The 18,436-nt window shown below is 44.0% G+C and overlaps 1 protein-coding gene across 2 annotated transcripts in view; it reads left to right on the top strand.

Annotated features, from left to right (window-relative positions):
• PRKCB (protein kinase C beta) overlaps positions 1–18,436 on the top strand; it is a 382,389-nt gene that overhangs the window by 343,528 nt on the left and 20,425 nt on the right. For both annotated transcript variants that reach the window (XM_045381896.2, XM_045381898.2), the window contains exons 14-16: positions 2,532–2,612; positions 2,880–2,987; positions 8,155–8,295. In XM_045381896.2, coding sequence (XP_045237831.1) covers positions 2,532–2,612; positions 2,880–2,987; positions 8,155–8,295 — 330 coding nt within the window. The remainder of the gene's footprint in view (positions 1–2,531; positions 2,613–2,879; positions 2,988–8,154; positions 8,296–18,436) is intronic.

Below are 18,436 nucleotides of genomic sequence, written 5' to 3' on the forward strand. Positions count from 1 at the left end.
TAGTGAGACCCTAATCTCTACAAAAAAAAAATAAAATAAAAATTCGCCCAGTGCACTAGCTTACACCTGCTGTCCTGACTACTCAGGAGGCTAAGGCGGGAGGATCGCTTGAGCCCGGCAGGTGGAGGCTACAGTAAGCAGTGATCATGCCACTGCACCTCAGCCTGGGAAACAGAGCGAGACCCTGTCTCAAAAGGAAAAAAAAACAAAACAAAAAACCCACAGACAAACAAACAGAAAACAATGTGGGCTGCTCAAATGCCATCCCATTAGAATCTCTGCAGGGTGAGGCCCAGGATTTGGGGTTCTCAGAAGTTCCTCACTGGTGGTGATCCAGACAAGCACAAGAAACCCTGAACTGTGTTGCTGATGAAGTTGCCTCCCCTCCAGCCTGCAGATGGGAGGGATAAGCTGCAGGTCAGGCTTTGTCATGAACTAACCCCATCACCTCTGGCAACTGGTCTCACATCCCAGGCTCTAGTTTCCTTTGTAAAGAGATTGGCTTGTTGGGTTGTCATGAGGATCAAACAAGACTTGAAGTACTTTAAAAGTGTGAAAACACTTTCAATGAGAAGTGTTCTCCTGGAATGCTTTCCCTTCCTTGTCTTGCGGGTTACTTCTCAGAACGCATTTCATTCGTTCATAATTGACAAGTAAAATTGTATACATTTATCATGTGCAACATGTTCTGAAATACGTATACATTGTGGAATGGCTAAGTTGAGTTAATTAACATATTTATTATCTCACATACTTTTTTTTTTGTGGTAAGAACACTTAAAAATCCCTCTTAGCAATTTTAAAGAATACAATAGATAGTTATTAACTATAGTTACTGTGTTGTACGACAGATCTCTTGAATTTATTCCTCCTACTTAACTGAAATTTCATATCCTGTAATCAACATCTCTGCGTTTCTGATTTTGGAATAGAAATCAAAGTGGGAGATAGAGATCAAGAAACGGCCATTCACTTTATAGCCAAGTTTGCTCAAATACCCTTTTTGAGTTAAACAAGCAGTAACTGAATTATAAAACATTCTAGGATTAGTTAACATTTTGAGGGCATAATATGTGAAAGCCACCTACTATCTCACATAACCCCATGATATAGATATTATAGAAGTTAAGTAACTTCTCCTGTGATCAGACAACCTACCAGTAGACAGCAGTCAGGATTCAAAGTCAGACTGCCTACCCTCAGGCCTCAGCCTTTAGCCTTTGCTATATTACCTCTTAACCTCTGACATGGTTAGTTTTACATCCCTACATGCTGAAAGATGGACCGTCACATGGCTCTTCTAGACTTTTCCATGTTCTGGCAGTTTGGGAATATGAATTAAAAACTTCACAACCGCATATACCACATGATCCACCAATTCTACATCTAGGAGTTTATCTTAAGGAAATACTTGGACAGATGTCCAAATGTCTAATTGCAAGAATATATGTTACAGCATAGGAAGAGACCTAATCAATTGGAAATTTATAAGATAGATTTGGGTGTATCCATTCAACAGAATGTTATGCAGAGATAAAAACTGATTGTGTTCATATACAAATATTAAATTAGCAAGGAAAATTTAAGTGAATAACTGGCTTTATTAAAGATCTATTGCCCATAATCCCAGTGCTTTGGGAGGCCAAAGTGGGAGGATTGCTTGAGTTTGAGTTCAGTATGGGCAATATAGAGAGACCCCGTCCCTACAAAAAGTTAAATAATTAGCATGGTGGTGAGCACCTATAGTCCCAACTACACAGGAGGCTGAGGTGCAGGGATTACTTGAGCCTAGGAGGCCAAGGCTGTGAGCTATGAGCTATGATCTTGCCACTGCACTCCAGCCTAGGTGACAAAAAGAGACACTATCAAAAAAAAAAAAAAAGAAAAGAAAAAAGAAAAAAAATGGTCCACATACCAAAGTGTTTATGTAAAGCACACACATACACACAGAGTTTAATATGTATTCAGAGAAAAGAGTATGGAATGAAGTAGACCAAATATTAGTCATAATTTTTCTCTTAATAAAGGATTATGGGTGATTTTCATGTTATCATCTCAGCTTAGCTATCTTTTATAAAGAAATAGTAAAATAGTAACAAATATTATTACCTCTTAAACGTTTTTATTTGTAATTATGTTTTAAAAACATGTAACATAAAATTTACTATCTTAACCATTTCTAAGTGTACAGTTTAGTAGTGTTAAGTATATTTACATTATTGTGTAAATGTTATAACTTTTACAATGAAGAGTAAAGACAGTTTTTCTTTTAAAAATTCCATGCTCACTGTTTTGAAAATAATGATAATAATAATACACCGTACTTAGTGCTTCGAAAAGGCAATGTGACAGCCACAGGTGTTTGCCCAGCTGCAGGTGCCTCTGCAAAGAATGTCTGTCATTCCCTGAGTAGCTAATGTAAAGAAATAGCTCAGGTGGGCACTAGCCTTCTTGTAAAAGAAGAGTGGAATCTGTCTCCAGAAGATACATGAACTGCAAACCTCCCTGATAGGATGCCTTCTGTTTTCTAGATAATTGCTTATCAGCCCTATGGGAAGTCCGTGGATTGGTGGGCATTTGGAGTCCTGCTGTATGAAATGTTGGCTGGGCAGGTAATTGAATTTTAAGTGATCGATAAGAGAAGTCCTCCCCACCCCCATCCACATGGTTTCCTTAGGAGAATGCATGTTTGGTAACAGCTCATAAATGGAAACCTCTATGACTTTCCCGGCCTTGGGGTCATACAAGTCCGTGGTCATTTGAAAGCTGGGTGTGTGGCTTCACTGTAGGCCCCAGGGAGGAGAGTCTGCCAGTTGAGGGGGGCTCTGGGGAGGGTTCAAGCAGGGATTCTTCTCCTCCCACCCTCCCCTGTCATACAGGCACCCTTTGAAGGGGAGGATGAAGATGAACTCTTCCAGTCCATCATGGAACACAACGTAGCCTATCCCAAGTCTATGTCCAAGGAAGCTGTGGCCATCTGCAAAGGGGTAAGTACATCTCTTAAAGCTGTGGCCAGGACCACCCCATACAGGCATGTGGGATGTACCTTGCCCAAGGACACCCCACCGGGAGGGGGGGAACAGAGCCTGAACGCCACCCTTCACTCTGTTTGGCAATATGAGAACCCTGGCATGGAGCTGCTACCTCCCAGAGGAGAGAGCGCTTTTTTTCTGATTTGCACAGAAGTGCCACAGAGAGCTGCCTGCAGCTGCGTCTTGCTGCTGGCTGGGCTGCAGTCTCTGAACCAGCACAGGGGAATGCTCATTGAGTGAATGAGGTAGAAAGCACAGAGATTTTGTCAAAGAGCTGGAAGTCGTGGGAAAGGGCACAAGAGGTCTTCGGCACAACTCAGGCTATCTTGCCCTGCTCTGCTGTATGTGTTTAGTTAATACCAAGAGCGTGCAACTTTTGTTCTAAAAAATACCAGGCAGTGTTGAGGTTAAGGAATTCTCTAGATAAGCAGACTGAAATTCAGTGTACTCAAAATCCCACTGTCCCCTCTCCCCCAACATGCACACAAATGGCTCAAAGGGAATGCACGCTTGTACGTCTGCAGTTTATACACAGGGCACCTGCGAAGAAAGCAGGACGTGTGTTTGTGGGGAGGGATTGTTTGTTTTGCGTCTTGTGTTGGACCAAGGCATACTCACAGTGACTTGTGTGAGATCCTAAGGATCAGTGATGCTCACTTTTGGAGCCATCAGGATAACCTGAAGTGCCTTACCAGAATGCACATGCTTCTGCCTCACCCCAGAGATTAAGTCTGGGTATGAGTATTTTGGAAAAGTCTCCATTTGGCTTGCACACCACTGCCTTTAAACATACTGTCCAAATGAAGTGATTTTTCAACTCTGATGGAAGCCTGAAAGCAATCAAATTAGATGCCCAGAAAATATGTTCCAAGCGTAATATACTAATAAAGAATTTGCTCTCCCACCACCCAGTGGTACAGGTTAGAACATGGCCATGCCTTAATCAGCGGGTTCCCACCTGTGTGTCTGAATAAACCAGGGCTGCCAGTCCTAGATCTGTGGGATGCTTACAGACTTTTCATGCCCTACTTTGCTCTTCCTGACCCCAGCCAGATGCTGAATGCACTGGTTTGGGTGAAGGAAAGCTGGGAAACTCAGGCAGGCCAATCTGAGGTCTGGCCCAGTTTGGAATAGCTGGGCCAGCCTCTCAGCCTAAAAGCACCTTGTCACACTGCCTAAATTCCCACTCTCAGTGAATCACCTAAGGTTTGCACCTCAGCTCCATAGGCTAAGATGCACGTATCCCTGGGGAAACCACCTGTGAATTAATCTCAATCCCGAACATCTAAAGTGAATTGCTTGAAAATATTTTCTTTGAGGGTGTGAGGCAGGGAGAGGGAAAATGAAGAATAGAGAGGGGAGTCGCAGAGGTGCATTAGGAACCTAAGCAAAGCCCATAAAGAAAAAGAAGGCACACACGAAGGCCTGTACAGGCCCCCATAGACATGGTATTGAAGGGTGGGAGGGGTAGACAGAAGGTGGCACCTGGAGCTTTTAATTTGTTTAATAATTGCCAGCATATAAGGATCAGGAGATTTCTCATAAACATTCAGCTTTCAGGTTTCTCTTGAAAAATCAGATCTTGCCACATTGGCTTGTCATTCTTACAAAGCACCAGTCAGCTAGATTGGAAACCACTGCCCTCTGTAGTTGGGGCTTGCCCTCTGTAATTCACAGAAATTCTCACCTGGCCAATTCTACCCAAGTTCAAATCCTGGTTCAGGCATTAATTGCCCTCAGACCATGGGGAAGTTGTTTGACGGCGTCTGCAGATTGGGAATAATAATAGCAGTCCACACAGGGTTCTTTGATGATTAAATAGCTGAATACTGTAAATCACTTCGAGTAGAGGCTGGCACTCTGCTCCAAACCCCTTGGAAGTTATTATTTCTATTACTAGTGCTGACACTATTGTGTTATCTGCCTGGTTCCTCTTGGCATTTGAGTTTGCATCCCCTGGAACTGCGACTTTTAAAGTAGGAGATTTGGAGATCAAGAGACCCTTTGCAAATCTTTACCCTTCCATTTTCTAAGTGCAGGGTCTTTTTTTTTTTTTTTTTTTTTGACAACATCTCACTCTGTCACCCAGGCTAGGGTGCCGTGGCATGTTCATGGCTCACTGCAGCCTTGATCTCCCAGGCTCAAGTGATCCTACTGCCTCTGCCTCCCAAAGTGCTGGGATTACAGGCATGGGCCACTGCACCCAGCCTAGGTGCAAGATCTTAAGCCACTTCCTTTGCATCTCTGTGCTTCTGTTTATTTTAAAAAATGAAATAGTAGTACTCACTGAAAAGAGTTTTTGAGAGCATTACATGAGATAACATAAGGGAAAGCTCCTTGCATGACGTGGGCACATAGTAGGTGTTCAGTACATGCACAGAGTCCTCCCCTTCACATGCCCGCCCTGCCTGGACAGCTGGGGGTTCTAAGTGGGTCATGGAGGAGAGGATTTTCCAGGTCAGCTGTCTTCAGCTTCAGCTCCAATTAGCAGTTTCCCTGGTAGAGCCATTTTCTATTAATTCAGGACCCATAACCTTCATGATTAACTGGGGTGACTCTCTTACTATTGAGTTTGGGGACCATTATTAATTGAGTGGGCTGAGTCCAATGCGGGCTCTTCCTTCAAGGAGGGTACTCCAGAAACGAGTGTCGCGCAAGCGAACAGCCAAATGCTTCCTCCAGAACAGCGAGCCCCAGGGGATGCGTCTGGGAGGTGATCAGAGATTGGAACAGTGATTAAATCCAGCTGTCTACATGGCTTCAGGCACATTAGAGCAAGAGTGTGGGAACTGGGCAGAGACTCCGAATTAATGCTGGATGTTTCTGCAGTGCCTTTTCTTTGCTTGGCATCCTCCTGCTTAGACAGAAATTCAGTTGAGCTTTTGAAAACAGTCTCCTGTTTAATTGAAGCAGTGTCCTTTATATGTCCATCCCCTCAAAGGCCTGATTTTCTACCTCCCTTCCCCCCAAAAATTAATAAAACCTTACTCAGAGGGCTATGCCCACTTTGAACAAACTTGAAGCAAACAGAAGCCCAAATAGGCCGTACCTTAGGGTGAAAACCAGCAGACACTGAACAGCTGAGACTGTTCAGTGAACATAAAGCTATAAGAGTCCTGAGCCAGGCAGAGCTGTTCAAAACCTTGCCCTGCTCCTTAGCTGTTTGACCTTAGACAGATGACTTGACTTCTCTGCACCTACATCCTTTACCTGGAAAACGGAGGATAAGAGTTGCTGAGGCCTCAGAGTATTGTTGCAAAGGTTAAAGAGTAATGGGTAACAGCTGGGAAGCCTTTAGCACGGAGCCTGAATGCATATGATGTCGTCATGCTCAGTACACGGAAGCCATTATTGATATTATTATTATTATCAGTGTGAACCAAAACCTCCCTGCCCTTTCATTCCTCACATCCTAATCTTACACAAATGTCAAGGCTTGACTCAATTTCCTCACCCTCCATAAACCTCTCCTGACAAAGCCAGGTCACAAAAATTCCTGAGAAAACCACGTGTGAAATGTGCTCCCATTTTTCTTAATAGCCCAAGTTTTAGAGCTAGGCAGTGGTGGAGTCTGCACCCAGCTCTTACTGACTGCCACTTCCTATCTCTTGAGTCCTTGCTGTTCCTCAACTTCTCTGAGTGTGCATTGCCTTTTTATTCAAATGGGAAAAATAGTATACTCACCTCATTGGGTTATTGCAATGATTGGGGAAGATCGTGCATGTAAATAAAGAGGTAGCTAGCTTAGAACGTAAGTGCTCAGTTAATTTCCCCACCCTGGAGGATACGGTTTATATGACAAGTACATGCTTGTGTGTGTGACCACAAATTATCTTGTAAGGGGGCAACAGGCTGAGTGACTGTCCGGCAGTGTAGGAATGAATTTCTGGGTTCATCCTTTCCCCATCATCCGCAAGTCCTGGGCAGAAGATTCTGCCATCGTGGGCTGCTCAGTGTGATGTCAACTCTGGAAAGCTTTTGGACTTGTATTTTTTTTTTTAATTAATCACCAACTCTTCCGTCTTTACCCTCTGTGCATTTGCTCAAGTATTGAGATCAGAGATATTTTCGTGCTGCTTTGGACTCATTTACAAGAGGAAGCCTGTCTGGTTTCATCTTGGAGCATCTATTCATCTTGTTATTTAGCACTCAGAGACCCAAAGATGGAGGGTTTTGATAATTAAGTAATTTAAACGGAACACCAAAGAAACCTCAGCGGCGTTGTGTGTAATGTATGATACAAGGGAAATGAGCTGGGCTAGGTTTTGACTGTTTAATGAGCTTTCAGAAAGTAATTACTTGAAACTTGGGCCCCTTTGACTAATACTTTTTCTTCTGTTTTGTCATTTTTGCAAGTGCTTTACTGAGAAATGCAAATGGTATCTGAATGAATGTAGCCTTTGCTTTTGTCAAATTCCAGTTTTCTTGTTGTGGGAGGAGGGAAGTTTGAAGATATTGAAACTGTCCTAATTAAATGCACTGGTAATTGCACAAAACTTATTCTTAAACCAAAATGGATCATGTGGCATTTCTTTTTTTCTTTCTTTTCTTTTTTTTTTTTTTCTTTTTGAGACGGAGTCTCTCTCTGTCGCCAGACTGTGGAGTGCAGTGGTGCAATCTCAGCTCACTGCAACCTCCGCTTCCTGGGTTCAAGGATTCTCCTGCCTCAGCCTCCCGAGTAGCTGGGACTACAGGTGTGTGCCACCACATCCAGCTAATTTTTATATTTTTAGAAGACACGGGATTTCACCATGTTGGCCAGGATGGTCTTGATCTCTTGACCTTGTGATTTGCTTGCCTAGGCCTCCCAAAGTGCTGGGATTACAGGCGTGAGCCACTGTGCCTGGCCCTCATGCAGCATTTCTAACTTGAAGTTCAGGGTCACATTCAGGCTTCGTTTTGATTAACCGTAAGAGATGATCGGCAGCAGGTCCTGTTATCAGGTCCTCTCCTACAAAGTCCTGGTTGGGATTTTTTGCTGAAATAAAAAGCAAAGAGCAAAAATGAGTTGAGATTCTTTATTTGTGCTTTCTTTCCTAATGCCTTGGAGTAATGATTTCTGAGTGTCTCACATTTCCTCTTCTGAAACTCATCAAATACAATGTTTTTCTTTCTCTCAAAGCTGATGACCAAACACCCGGGCAAACGTTTGGGTTGTGGACCTGAAGGCGAACGTGATATCAAAGAGCATGCATTTTTCCGGTATATTGATTGGGAGAAACTTGAACGCAAAGAGATCCAGCCCCCATATAAGCCAAAAGCTGTAAGTAGCCCATTCTCTCTGACTGCCGACTATTCACATACAAGGTATTCTTGCCCGTTCCCCGTGTTTTCCAAATGCTTCCTGAGGGGTAGACATCAGTGTGTCTACTGGAACGTGGGTGTATGTGTTCACACATGTGCACAAAGTCACTGGGTACAAAGATGGACATTTCCATTGGCCCAGCTCCGTCTCTATAAAGATGGAAACGATGATGCCTATTGAATTTTTGTTTCATTGATTCAATTATTGTAACTATCTTAGCTGACAACTTTCTGAGAATGGTTCTTGGGTGAGCAGAGTTCAGATCCATTTTTGGACTATGATAAAGGATCTAACTTTGCCCTCATTCTTTCTCTTGGTTCAACTGTGTCATTTTCTCTTCATACCGATATTGAAAAGGTCATGTTGTTTATCTCAACAGTATTTAAATTTAATTCTGAAACATACACTATGTCTGAGTCAGTAAATAAGATGGCAGTTCAGCAGTCAGCTCCCACCCAAGGCAAAACAGAGTAAAGCAGAGACTGACGTCCTCTTGAACTGAAGACCCCCTCCTGGAGGGTTTGGGTGTGGAGACGGCTTTGACATAACTTTCATAATGCAAGAATAAAACTCTCACATTTCCCACAGTCCACGTACCCACAGGAAGGTTTTCTATCCCCAAAGACTCAGCAGGGAGTACTTGTCGGCATCAGGAAAGAAGAGTTTGCACCTGAATTAATCAAACTGTGATTCTGCTGGGAGGATATTTCTTTGTGAAATTAAATAGAGGTCAGACCTGGTGACTCCATGATGGGTCGTAAAACTACTGACTGAGGCTGAAGACTGAACATAAACACCGTCATTGAAACCTAACATTGTAAGGGTTTGAGTGTTAAGATGAAGAAGATAATAATGGTAGTTATTTTGATACTAGTATTGTTATTCCTTTCTTGAGCACTTACGTGCTAGGCACCGTATTAAGCATTTCTCATGCAGCATCTAATTAAATCCTCACCACAGCCTGTGAAGGAAGGTGCTGTCATTCCATGTTACGGAAGAGGAAACGGGCTCAGAGGGGTTAAGTGCTCTGTTCAGGGTCACTCAGCCAGCAGTGATGAAGGGAGGATCCAAGCCTCAGACAGTCTGACTGTATTGGAGGCCCACCAGGAAGCCCAGGGGCAAAGGACACATAGTTCAGGAGTCTCCCAGGTGATGCTCACCTCTCCCTAGTGTCGCACCTTCCCCTCATCCCAAATGGCTAGAATCACAGCTCTACACCAACCTCCATGCATCCCGTTTCTCCCTGGATGCCTCCTGGTGCAGGAAGCCGTGGCCCTTAGAGGCAGCCAGTTCTACTTTGTGGCCCTTCTCATTATTGCCAACTTACACACTGCCGTCAGATCAGCCTTACCAGAACTCCCGCTAGAGCCTCTCTCTGTGTGTGGATCAACCTTCAGACATTTGCGGATGCAGGTTCTAATTCCTTCTTCTTCTTCTTCTTCTTTTTTTTGAGATGGAGTCTCGCTGTGTCACCCAGGCTGGAGTGCAGTGGTGCAATCTCGGCTCACTGCAACCCGCCTCCTGGGTTCAAGCAATTCTCCTGCCCCAGCCTCCTGAGTAGCTGGGATTACAGGTGCCTGCCACCACGCCTGGCCAATTTTTGAATTTTTAGTAGAGACTGGGTTTCACCATGTTGGCCAGGCTGGTCTCGAACTCCTGACCTCAGGTGATCCACCCGCCTTAGCCTCCCAAAGTGCTGGGATTACAGGTATGAGCCACAGCCCCACCCTGATTCCTTCTTGAATCCTGTGATTTCCAGTTAAATCCTGCCCCACCCCCTCCTGCAATCATGTTCCATAGGACCTCACTTCCAGGTGCCTGTTGTTCTCCATGACATCCATATCCATCTTAAAATACAGACACAGAATTGAGCACAATACTCTTAATCGTGTCTGACTCTCAGTGAGTACAGTGGATCAGACTATGCCTTGGTTATTCCAGAGCTGGTGAACTGGGACCAGTCCTTTTCCCTCTCTGATCCACTGTGTCATCATCCATAATACAGTGTTGATAATAGTTTTGACATCAGAGGGTTGTTATGATGCATAAAGCACTTTGTACAAGCCTGGAACAGAGGAGACACTCACAGAGAGCTGATCGTGGTTTTCGTTAGCTGTGTCATACATTAATTAACGTCTCGATGTAGGGTCTTTGAAGGGCAGAATTCTGCTGCTGCTATTACTTAAGATACATCTGTGTGTACGTTGGGGTTGAAGAGGGCCCCACATGTCATGAGCAGCATCACAGCTTTTATGGGCCCATTTGGAAAAAGATGAAAAGGTAATACTGAAAGGAAGAGTGAACTATTTGTTCAGGAAACCGGGAACTCAGAGGCGAGATGTATAACTCATATGGTTTTTGTGGGGTTATTTATGAGATCTCGAAATGTGGACCTTCCTTTTCTCACTTGGCCAGAGGAAAGACGCACATGCTTCCATCCCCACCAGCATAGAACATAGCGGACGTCTGGGGGTCATGTTCTAGCTGTAGTGCCGTGGTTTGTAAAGTGTGCTGTCCATCAGTATGCAGTATCAGTATGCAGTGTCACAGTCAGTGGTATCGACATTACATGAGCACTTTAGGAATGAAGTTCTTGGGCTCCAACCCAGACCCCCTGAATCAGAAACTCGAGGGGTAGGGCCCAGTGTTCTGTGTTTAATAGGCTCTCCAGGTGACTTGATGTGACTTGGTTGAGAATCACTACTGTGGAGTTTAGCATTAGGAGCTTAGCCAGGGAAGCTAGGCAGAGACCAGAGGGAGGTAACATGGAGAATCATCTACTTTTTTTTTTCTTTTTTTAAAGACGGGGTCTTCCTCTGTTACCCAGGTTGGAGTGTAGTAGCGTGATCATAGCTTACTGCAGCCTCAACCTCCAGGGCTCATGCGATGTTCTCACCTCGGCCTCCTGAGTAGCTGGGACTACAGGAGTATACCACTATGTCTGCCTAATTTTTATTTTTATTTTTAAATAAATGGGGTCTTGGCCAGGTGCGGTGCCTCATGCCTGTAATCTCAGCACTTTGGGAAGCCAAGGTGGGTGGATCACCTGAGCTCAGGAGTTCGAGACCAGCCTGGCTAACATGGTAAAACCCCATCTCTACTAAAAAAATACAAAAATTAGCTAGGTGTGATGGTGGTGCCTGTAATCTCGGCTATTCGTGAGGCTGAGGCAGGAGAATCGCTTGAACCGAGGAGGTGGAGGTTGCAGTGAGCTGAGATTGTGCCACTGCACTCCAGCCTGGGTGACAGAGTGAGACTCAGTCTCAAATAAATAAATAAATAAAAATATAAATAAATAAATGTGGTCTTGCCATGTTGCCCAGGCTAGTCTCAAACTCCTGGGCTCAAGTGATCCTCCAAAAACCTCAGCCTTCCAAAGTACTGGGATTACAGGTGTGAGCCACTACACCCAGCCAAAAGAATCATCTCTTTATGTGGAAGACAATGGTCCTCCTTCTAGTCAGGGCATGGGGTGGTGGCTTCCAGAAGAGGTCACAGACTCAGATGCCTACAGAGGCCAAGCAGATAATATGAATGAGGGAAGAGGACTGGTGAGATAGAAGAGAAAGTGTTGAAGATCAATGCAAGCCAGAGAGCAGGCGAGCTACCTAACAGGCTCAGCTGATGTTCACCTCCCGATGGCCTGCCCTGCGGGATACAGCCTCCACAGGGCTGCTCCATCTTCATGGTTTTCAGGGGATAGAACTCAGTGCTGCAGGGTGCAGCAGACCTGTGAGTTGACTGACAGATCCTGTTACGGTCAGTGTAGTATGTAGGCCCTGTGTAGTAAGGGCTTAGTGAAAGGGTATATAAAATTAAGATGTTTAGATAAAATCTCACAAATTTGACCGGGTACAGTGGCTCATGCCCATAATCCCAGCACTTTGGGAGGCCGAGGTGGGCAGATCACCTGAGGTCAGGAGTTCGAGACCAGCCTGGCCAACATGGTGAAACCCCGTCTCTACTCAAAATGTAAAAATTAGCCAGATGCGATGGCACACACCTGTGCATGGAGAATCGCTTGAACCTGGGAGGCGAAGGTTGCAGTGAGCTGAGATCACGCCACTGCACTCTAGCCTGGGTGACAGAGCAAGACTCCATCTCAAAAAAAAAAAAAAAAAAAAAAAAAAGGTCACGATTTCTTTTATATATCAGAACAAATTTTTGAAAATTAAACACAGGGGCAAATAAAACACATCCACACCCATATGTATCCCATGCACTGTTGGTTTATAGCCTCAAGGGTAGTGATGGTTCAAAGTCAGGTTGCTGTTTAGCCAGCATCTGTTAGCAATGGTTATTTACAACCAGAGTCCATTTTGACCCGTTAAATATTTTGAATAGCTCTGCTAAGCAGTAATGAATATAAAAGGTCTAGCCTCGTGCCTGGCTCATAGAAAGCAGTCAGGAAAAAGTGGCTGTTATTATCATTGGTAATATAAAAAGATTACAATACTTAGTCATTATCAACAAGATCCCTCAACTGTTCTGCATTTGATACGATTTCCCACTGACCTGTGTCTTGAATTCCTCCATGTGGGTTTAACAGTGACTTTCAAAGTACAGTGATCAGGCTGTACCACGTACTTCAAAATGTTCTGGTACCAGCTCTAAGGGAGCAGGCGCTGCCTTCAATCTCCTTAGACTGAATTAGAAATAATAATAAATAATACATCATCCAGGTACAGTGGCTCATGCCTGTAATCCCCACACTTTGGAAGGCTGAGGCAGGCAAATTGCTTGAGTCCAAGAATTTGAGACCAGTCTGGGCAACATGGCAAAACCCCATCTCTACAAAAAATATGAACGTTAGTGGGTGTGATGGCATCCACCTGTAGTCCCAGCTACTCAGGAGGCTGAGGTGGGAGGATCTTGATCCTGGGAGGTTGAGGCTGCAATGAGCCATGATCATGCCACTGCACTCCAGCCTGGGCAACAGAGCAAGACCCTGTCTCAGGGAAAAAAAAAAAAAAAAAAAAAAAAGATACATCACCTACCCATTTGATCCAGTCTGCTTGTATGCCTTTTATATTGCAAATGCATTGCATCAGAGCCCTCCTCCCCCCAATCCCAGGATTTTATATTTCTCCTTCCTCACCCCTTCTTGACTGTCTGCCACTTCCAAAAGGCCTGTGGTGAGCGTGTGCAGAGTTCCATGTGCCTTGTGGGATGTGAAAAGGCATGCATGTATCTGTCAGCCTTCCTGATTCATGCATGCTATTCAATAGAGTGTGGTGAGAGAAAAAACAAGGAACAATAACAGAGGATTATATTCAAACATCAGTGAAGGGTGCTATTATTGGAGGTTCATTAAAATAACTTTAAATGGGTTTTTTAAATTTATTCTCAATGCCATCTTTTATTGTGGCAAGGAGCTGTTCACAGAGCATTGTTTGAAACTGTATTGAAATACAGTAGATTTGGTGTATTGTTGCAGGGAACAAGAGCCATTTTTTTTTTAATGTTCGCCTGGTTGTGTGTTGCTTTTGTTTTAAAACACCCAAATGGCTCTCTGTTGCCCCAGTCTAGTATGCTCCTTGGCATATATGGCTTTTGAGGTCTTCCAATGCTAGATCTCTGTTCTCTTCCTAGCTTTAGCTCCTGACTCCAAGAACAGCATTCCTGGGCTTCTTTCAGTTTCTCAAACATGCAGTGCCTTGTTTTCCCTTGCCGGCTTCATCCATGCAGAGTCATGCACCTGGGATGCCCGAAGATGTTTCCTATGCTCTCCCAGCCCCCTGATTCCCACCGTGCCTTGCCTTTCCCCCCTCATCAAATCAGCAGAACATCACCCACTTAGGGAGGCTCTTGCTGATTCCTGAGTAGATATCTGCTACTGTCCCATCAACAAATTCATCACAGGTTGTAATAACGTGTTCAATCTCATGCCTGTCTTTTTGACTACTTGAAGATTGTGACTTTCTCTGTGTAAAATCCCAGTGCCTAGCGTAGGGTTTAGCACATTATAGGTGCTCAAGAATTCTTACTCAATGAGTGAATAGCCATAAAACAAGATGCCGTAATACACTGTGCTGTGGAACATAAAGGAGTCTTTAGGGATATATATTAGAGTGCATGGTTTTTTTTATGTACGGCAGGGTATCGCAAATAAATTGGTTGTTGTGTAAGTGACTACCCTATTTATAAAGGGCTATAATTTGGTTGCTGATTTTGCAAACTGTCATGGCATCATGTGGCTTTGCAGTGTGTGTTGGGAGAGTGTGCTGGCGAAGGATCTGAAGAGGCAGTGCATTGAATCATAGGACTTTGGGTGGACAGGTCTTCAGCTTCCTGCAGTCTAACCTTGCACAGTCCAATCCAGTATTACAGATGCCATGATGTAGCCTAGCAGAGCGTCTTAAACTTTAATGTGCACACACGAGTCACCTGGGTATCTGGTTAAAATTCTTACTCAGCCAGTCTGCGGTGGGGTTTGAGATTCTGCATTTCTCACAAGCTCCCGGGGGATAGGATGCTGTGGGACCAGGGACTCCACCTTTATGTAGCAGGGACTAGAACTCAGTGCTGCAGGGTGCAGCAGGCCTGTGAGTTGACTGGCAGAACATGTTGTAGCAGTGCAGTAGGTAGATCCTGTGTAGTCAGGACTATAGTGAAGGGGTATATACAGTTAAGTATAGAATGTTCTAGTGAAGTTATTGTTCAGGGCACACAGCAGGCTGTTGCTAGTCAGCATGTGGTGGGAGGAAGCTGGTGGTTTGGGTACTAAAGGGCAGACTGTCGCTGAGCGCATGATGGAGCAGTGGCTTGGGAAGAAGCGTGTGCTGGTTCTGTCCTCTAGTGGGAATGTGGTCAGATATCGAGTCATCCATTCAGTGGGTGATGAGGTTAGGTACTGTTCTAGGTGATGGGAATATAGCACTAAAAATAATTAACATCCCTGCCCTCATGGAGCTTATATTCTGGGGAGAGTGGGCAAAATAATAAACATAGAAACAAGTGAAATATACAATGTGTCAGAAGTTGATAAACATTATGCAGGAAGCTGAAGTAGGGATGGAGATTGGAAGAGCCAGGTCAGGGAGATGTCCATATAATAGAGTAGGTGGAGAAAATGACATTTCAGCAAATACAGGAAGAAGATGAGAGAGGTGGGAGTCATGTGTATATCTGGGTGAGAAGGAAGAGTGATTTGGGTGGTAGTAGCAGATGCAAAGGCCCTGAAGCAGAAGCTTGCCTGGCATGGTCAAGGGGGAGCAAGGATTCCAGGTGGCTGAGCTGAGGGGTTGAGGGAGAAAGGAAAAGGAGGTGAGATCAGAGAGGCCAAAGGAAAGCACAGGCCACTGAAGGATCTTTGGCTTTTACTCCAACTCATGAACCAAGAAATAACATGTTCTGACTTTGGGTTTTTGAAGGATCGCTCTGAGTGCTGTAGGGACCAGGGTGACATCAGGGAGACTGGCTAAGACTCTTGCCATAATCCAGGCAAAAGGTGATAGGAACTTGGGCAGGTTGGAGCTGTTTGAGAACCCCCAAGCTGGCATCTTCAGGTCCTCCCCAGTTCCTGGCATCTTGTAGGCACTCAGTCATTGTCTCATGGGGACATGAAGGCACCGATGAACATGAGTCCCTGCAGACTGCCCACAGGATTGCTCCTCAAGTGTAAAACATGGTAGCCAAGAGTTTGGTCCTGGTAGCAATAGGATGAATGAATGAAATAGACTGTCAGGAAAGCTTCTGTGATACAGAGCGCTGGCTTGCAGGGCACAGAGCAGGAGGACATGGTTGTGCACTTGGTTGGACTTCCTCCTGTCGATGCAAAGGGTGCAGTGGCTGAGGGCTGTACCCAGGGAGTTCCTCTGTGTCTGGCTGATCCAGCTCAGAATTTTGCTGAGTTGTAGCAAAACGTGCATTGAGTCTTTGGCATGGATGAGCATATTTTATTGCAGAAGTAGTAGTACATGGAGCTATAACGTCACAGGACAAGATATGCTAGGTAATATGTTCAAATTGAAATGCCTAATGGGGAGTTTGATGGCATTCATGTGTTGTCACGAATTGGCTTAATGAAGTCCTGTCACTCTTCCTCCGAAAGGCTCCATAACACCTAATGTAAGACTTACTGTGAAAATTGGGTAGGGGGATGAGCCCAGGGCACAAGGATTCAGCTGCCTCCAAAGACATAGAAGCAGTGAGATGAAGAGGAAGAGCATAGAAGCAGTGAGATGAAGAGGAAGAGAAAGCTAAGTAGGCTTCATTAGAGACCTTGGAGTCTTTTCTGCTTTTTATTTATTTGTGTTTTCATTGTTTTTAATTAATTGCCCACGCTGGTCTCAAACTCCTGGCCTCAAGTGATCCTCCCACCTCTGCCTCTGAAAGTGCTGGGGGTTACAGGCGTGAGTCACTGTGCCTGGCACCTGTGGAGTCTTAAGTGCTAGAGTGTGTGTACAAGGATCTTCCCAGTAGTAAACATGGCTCTAGTAGTCTTTTAAAATATTATCAATCAGATCATCAATTGTTCTAAAATATGGTCAACCAGATTGTCAAGTGTTCTAAAATATGGCGCATCTGATCGTCAATGCTCTCTGGGCAGGGCTCGAGGAGTACAACTTGACGAGAAGTAGACATTAAGAGCCCCTTTCCTCTGCTCCTTACATTGGAGCAACCATCCAGTCCTGTCTAGACATCTCTAGAATGCTCATTCCCTCCTTCCTTCCATTCTAGCCTGTGTCAGGCCTCGCCAACTCCAAACCCACTTGTGTGACAGACTGATTCCAATCATTTCTGCTCTTGTTACCAATTCTTATCTGCCCTTTACTTAAAACTCATAATTTTGAGGCATCTGCACATTAGGAAAGACTGAAAACCTAGCAAGCTTTTATAGCTTGCAAAGATCCTTGTCCTATGCTCTGTTAGTATCATTTCCAAAATACTACATGGGTTAACTGGTCACATCCCATTGCCCGTATCCTCTGAGAGTCTAAATGCTGAACTGCTTCAGAAACTAAATCATACTCACAGGACTTGGTTTCTCGGCAATTCTGTCATCTGAAAACGTTGTTTATGTAGCTGAGGTCAAAAGCTTCAAGTACTGCTTTAATGAGCTGCGATTCTGTTCATGTGACATTCTCTTCCAAACCCAATTGCCCTTTACACTGTATGAGTAAGTGCTTCTGTGTGTGTGTGTCTGAATGTGTGTGTTTGATGTGCTGACATTTCTGAATTGAATCCAGAAAGTGTAACCTTTGTATGTTTGCTGTTAAAACTCCAAATTCAAGGCTTAAGAAAAGGATCTAACGCTTACTCAATATGATTTATTTAAGCACAGAACCTAACTCCCCCAAGGTATCAAATACTCAAGAGAACAATTCCTTTTTGAAAATTGTGATTTAAAATAATTCTCATAAAATCTTTACTATTCAAATATATTAGAAAATATATTTTTTGTCTGCATCAGGCACTGTTTTAACTGCCTTCCATGCATTGCCTTATTTAATTCTCTCAACCCTCTAAGGTAAGGTTATCACCACATTACAGATGAGGAACTAGAGCTTGGAAAAGTTAAGGCATTCATCCAAGATCCAGCTACCAGAAAGTGGAGGAGCCAGGACTTGATCCCTGGACTGTACACTGTCCCAAGACCCTTGTAAAGATTATTAGAAGCACTTGGAGCCCCTGGTAAGGTTCGTGGTTGTGGTAACAGGAGAGAGTCATGATAACACCATCGAATGGTGTCTATTACATAATAGAAAAAGACTGAGTATTCTTACAATTCAAATGATTTAAATTTATCTTAAAATATTGCAACAAATAAGTAGAATATTCACACCTTTTATAATTTGTTGGCAGGATTTTAAAAGATGCGAATCTTATTTGTTCCTTAAGGCTTTGATTTTGAAGCTGACAAAGACAGCATACATTGACTAACCTCTGAAAGAAGGGCATGGCAGCATTGAAATGAGGCAGTCGAGACAGGCTCATTAAGGAGTAGAGGTTTCCCTGCTCAGTTCTCCTTGTTCTTTTGGGGTATCCAGTGTGTGGAGTTTGCAGAGATCTTAATAAAAACATCAACCTACATTTATATGCTGACAAACAAATAGCCAAGAGCCATTTAGGACACATAGCTTGGAGTCTGTTTATC

This window comes from Macaca fascicularis, chromosome 20, assembly GCF_037993035.2.
Source record: "Macaca fascicularis isolate 582-1 chromosome 20, T2T-MFA8v1.1".
NCBI classification, from domain to species: domain Eukaryota; kingdom Metazoa; phylum Chordata; class Mammalia; order Primates; family Cercopithecidae; genus Macaca; species Macaca fascicularis.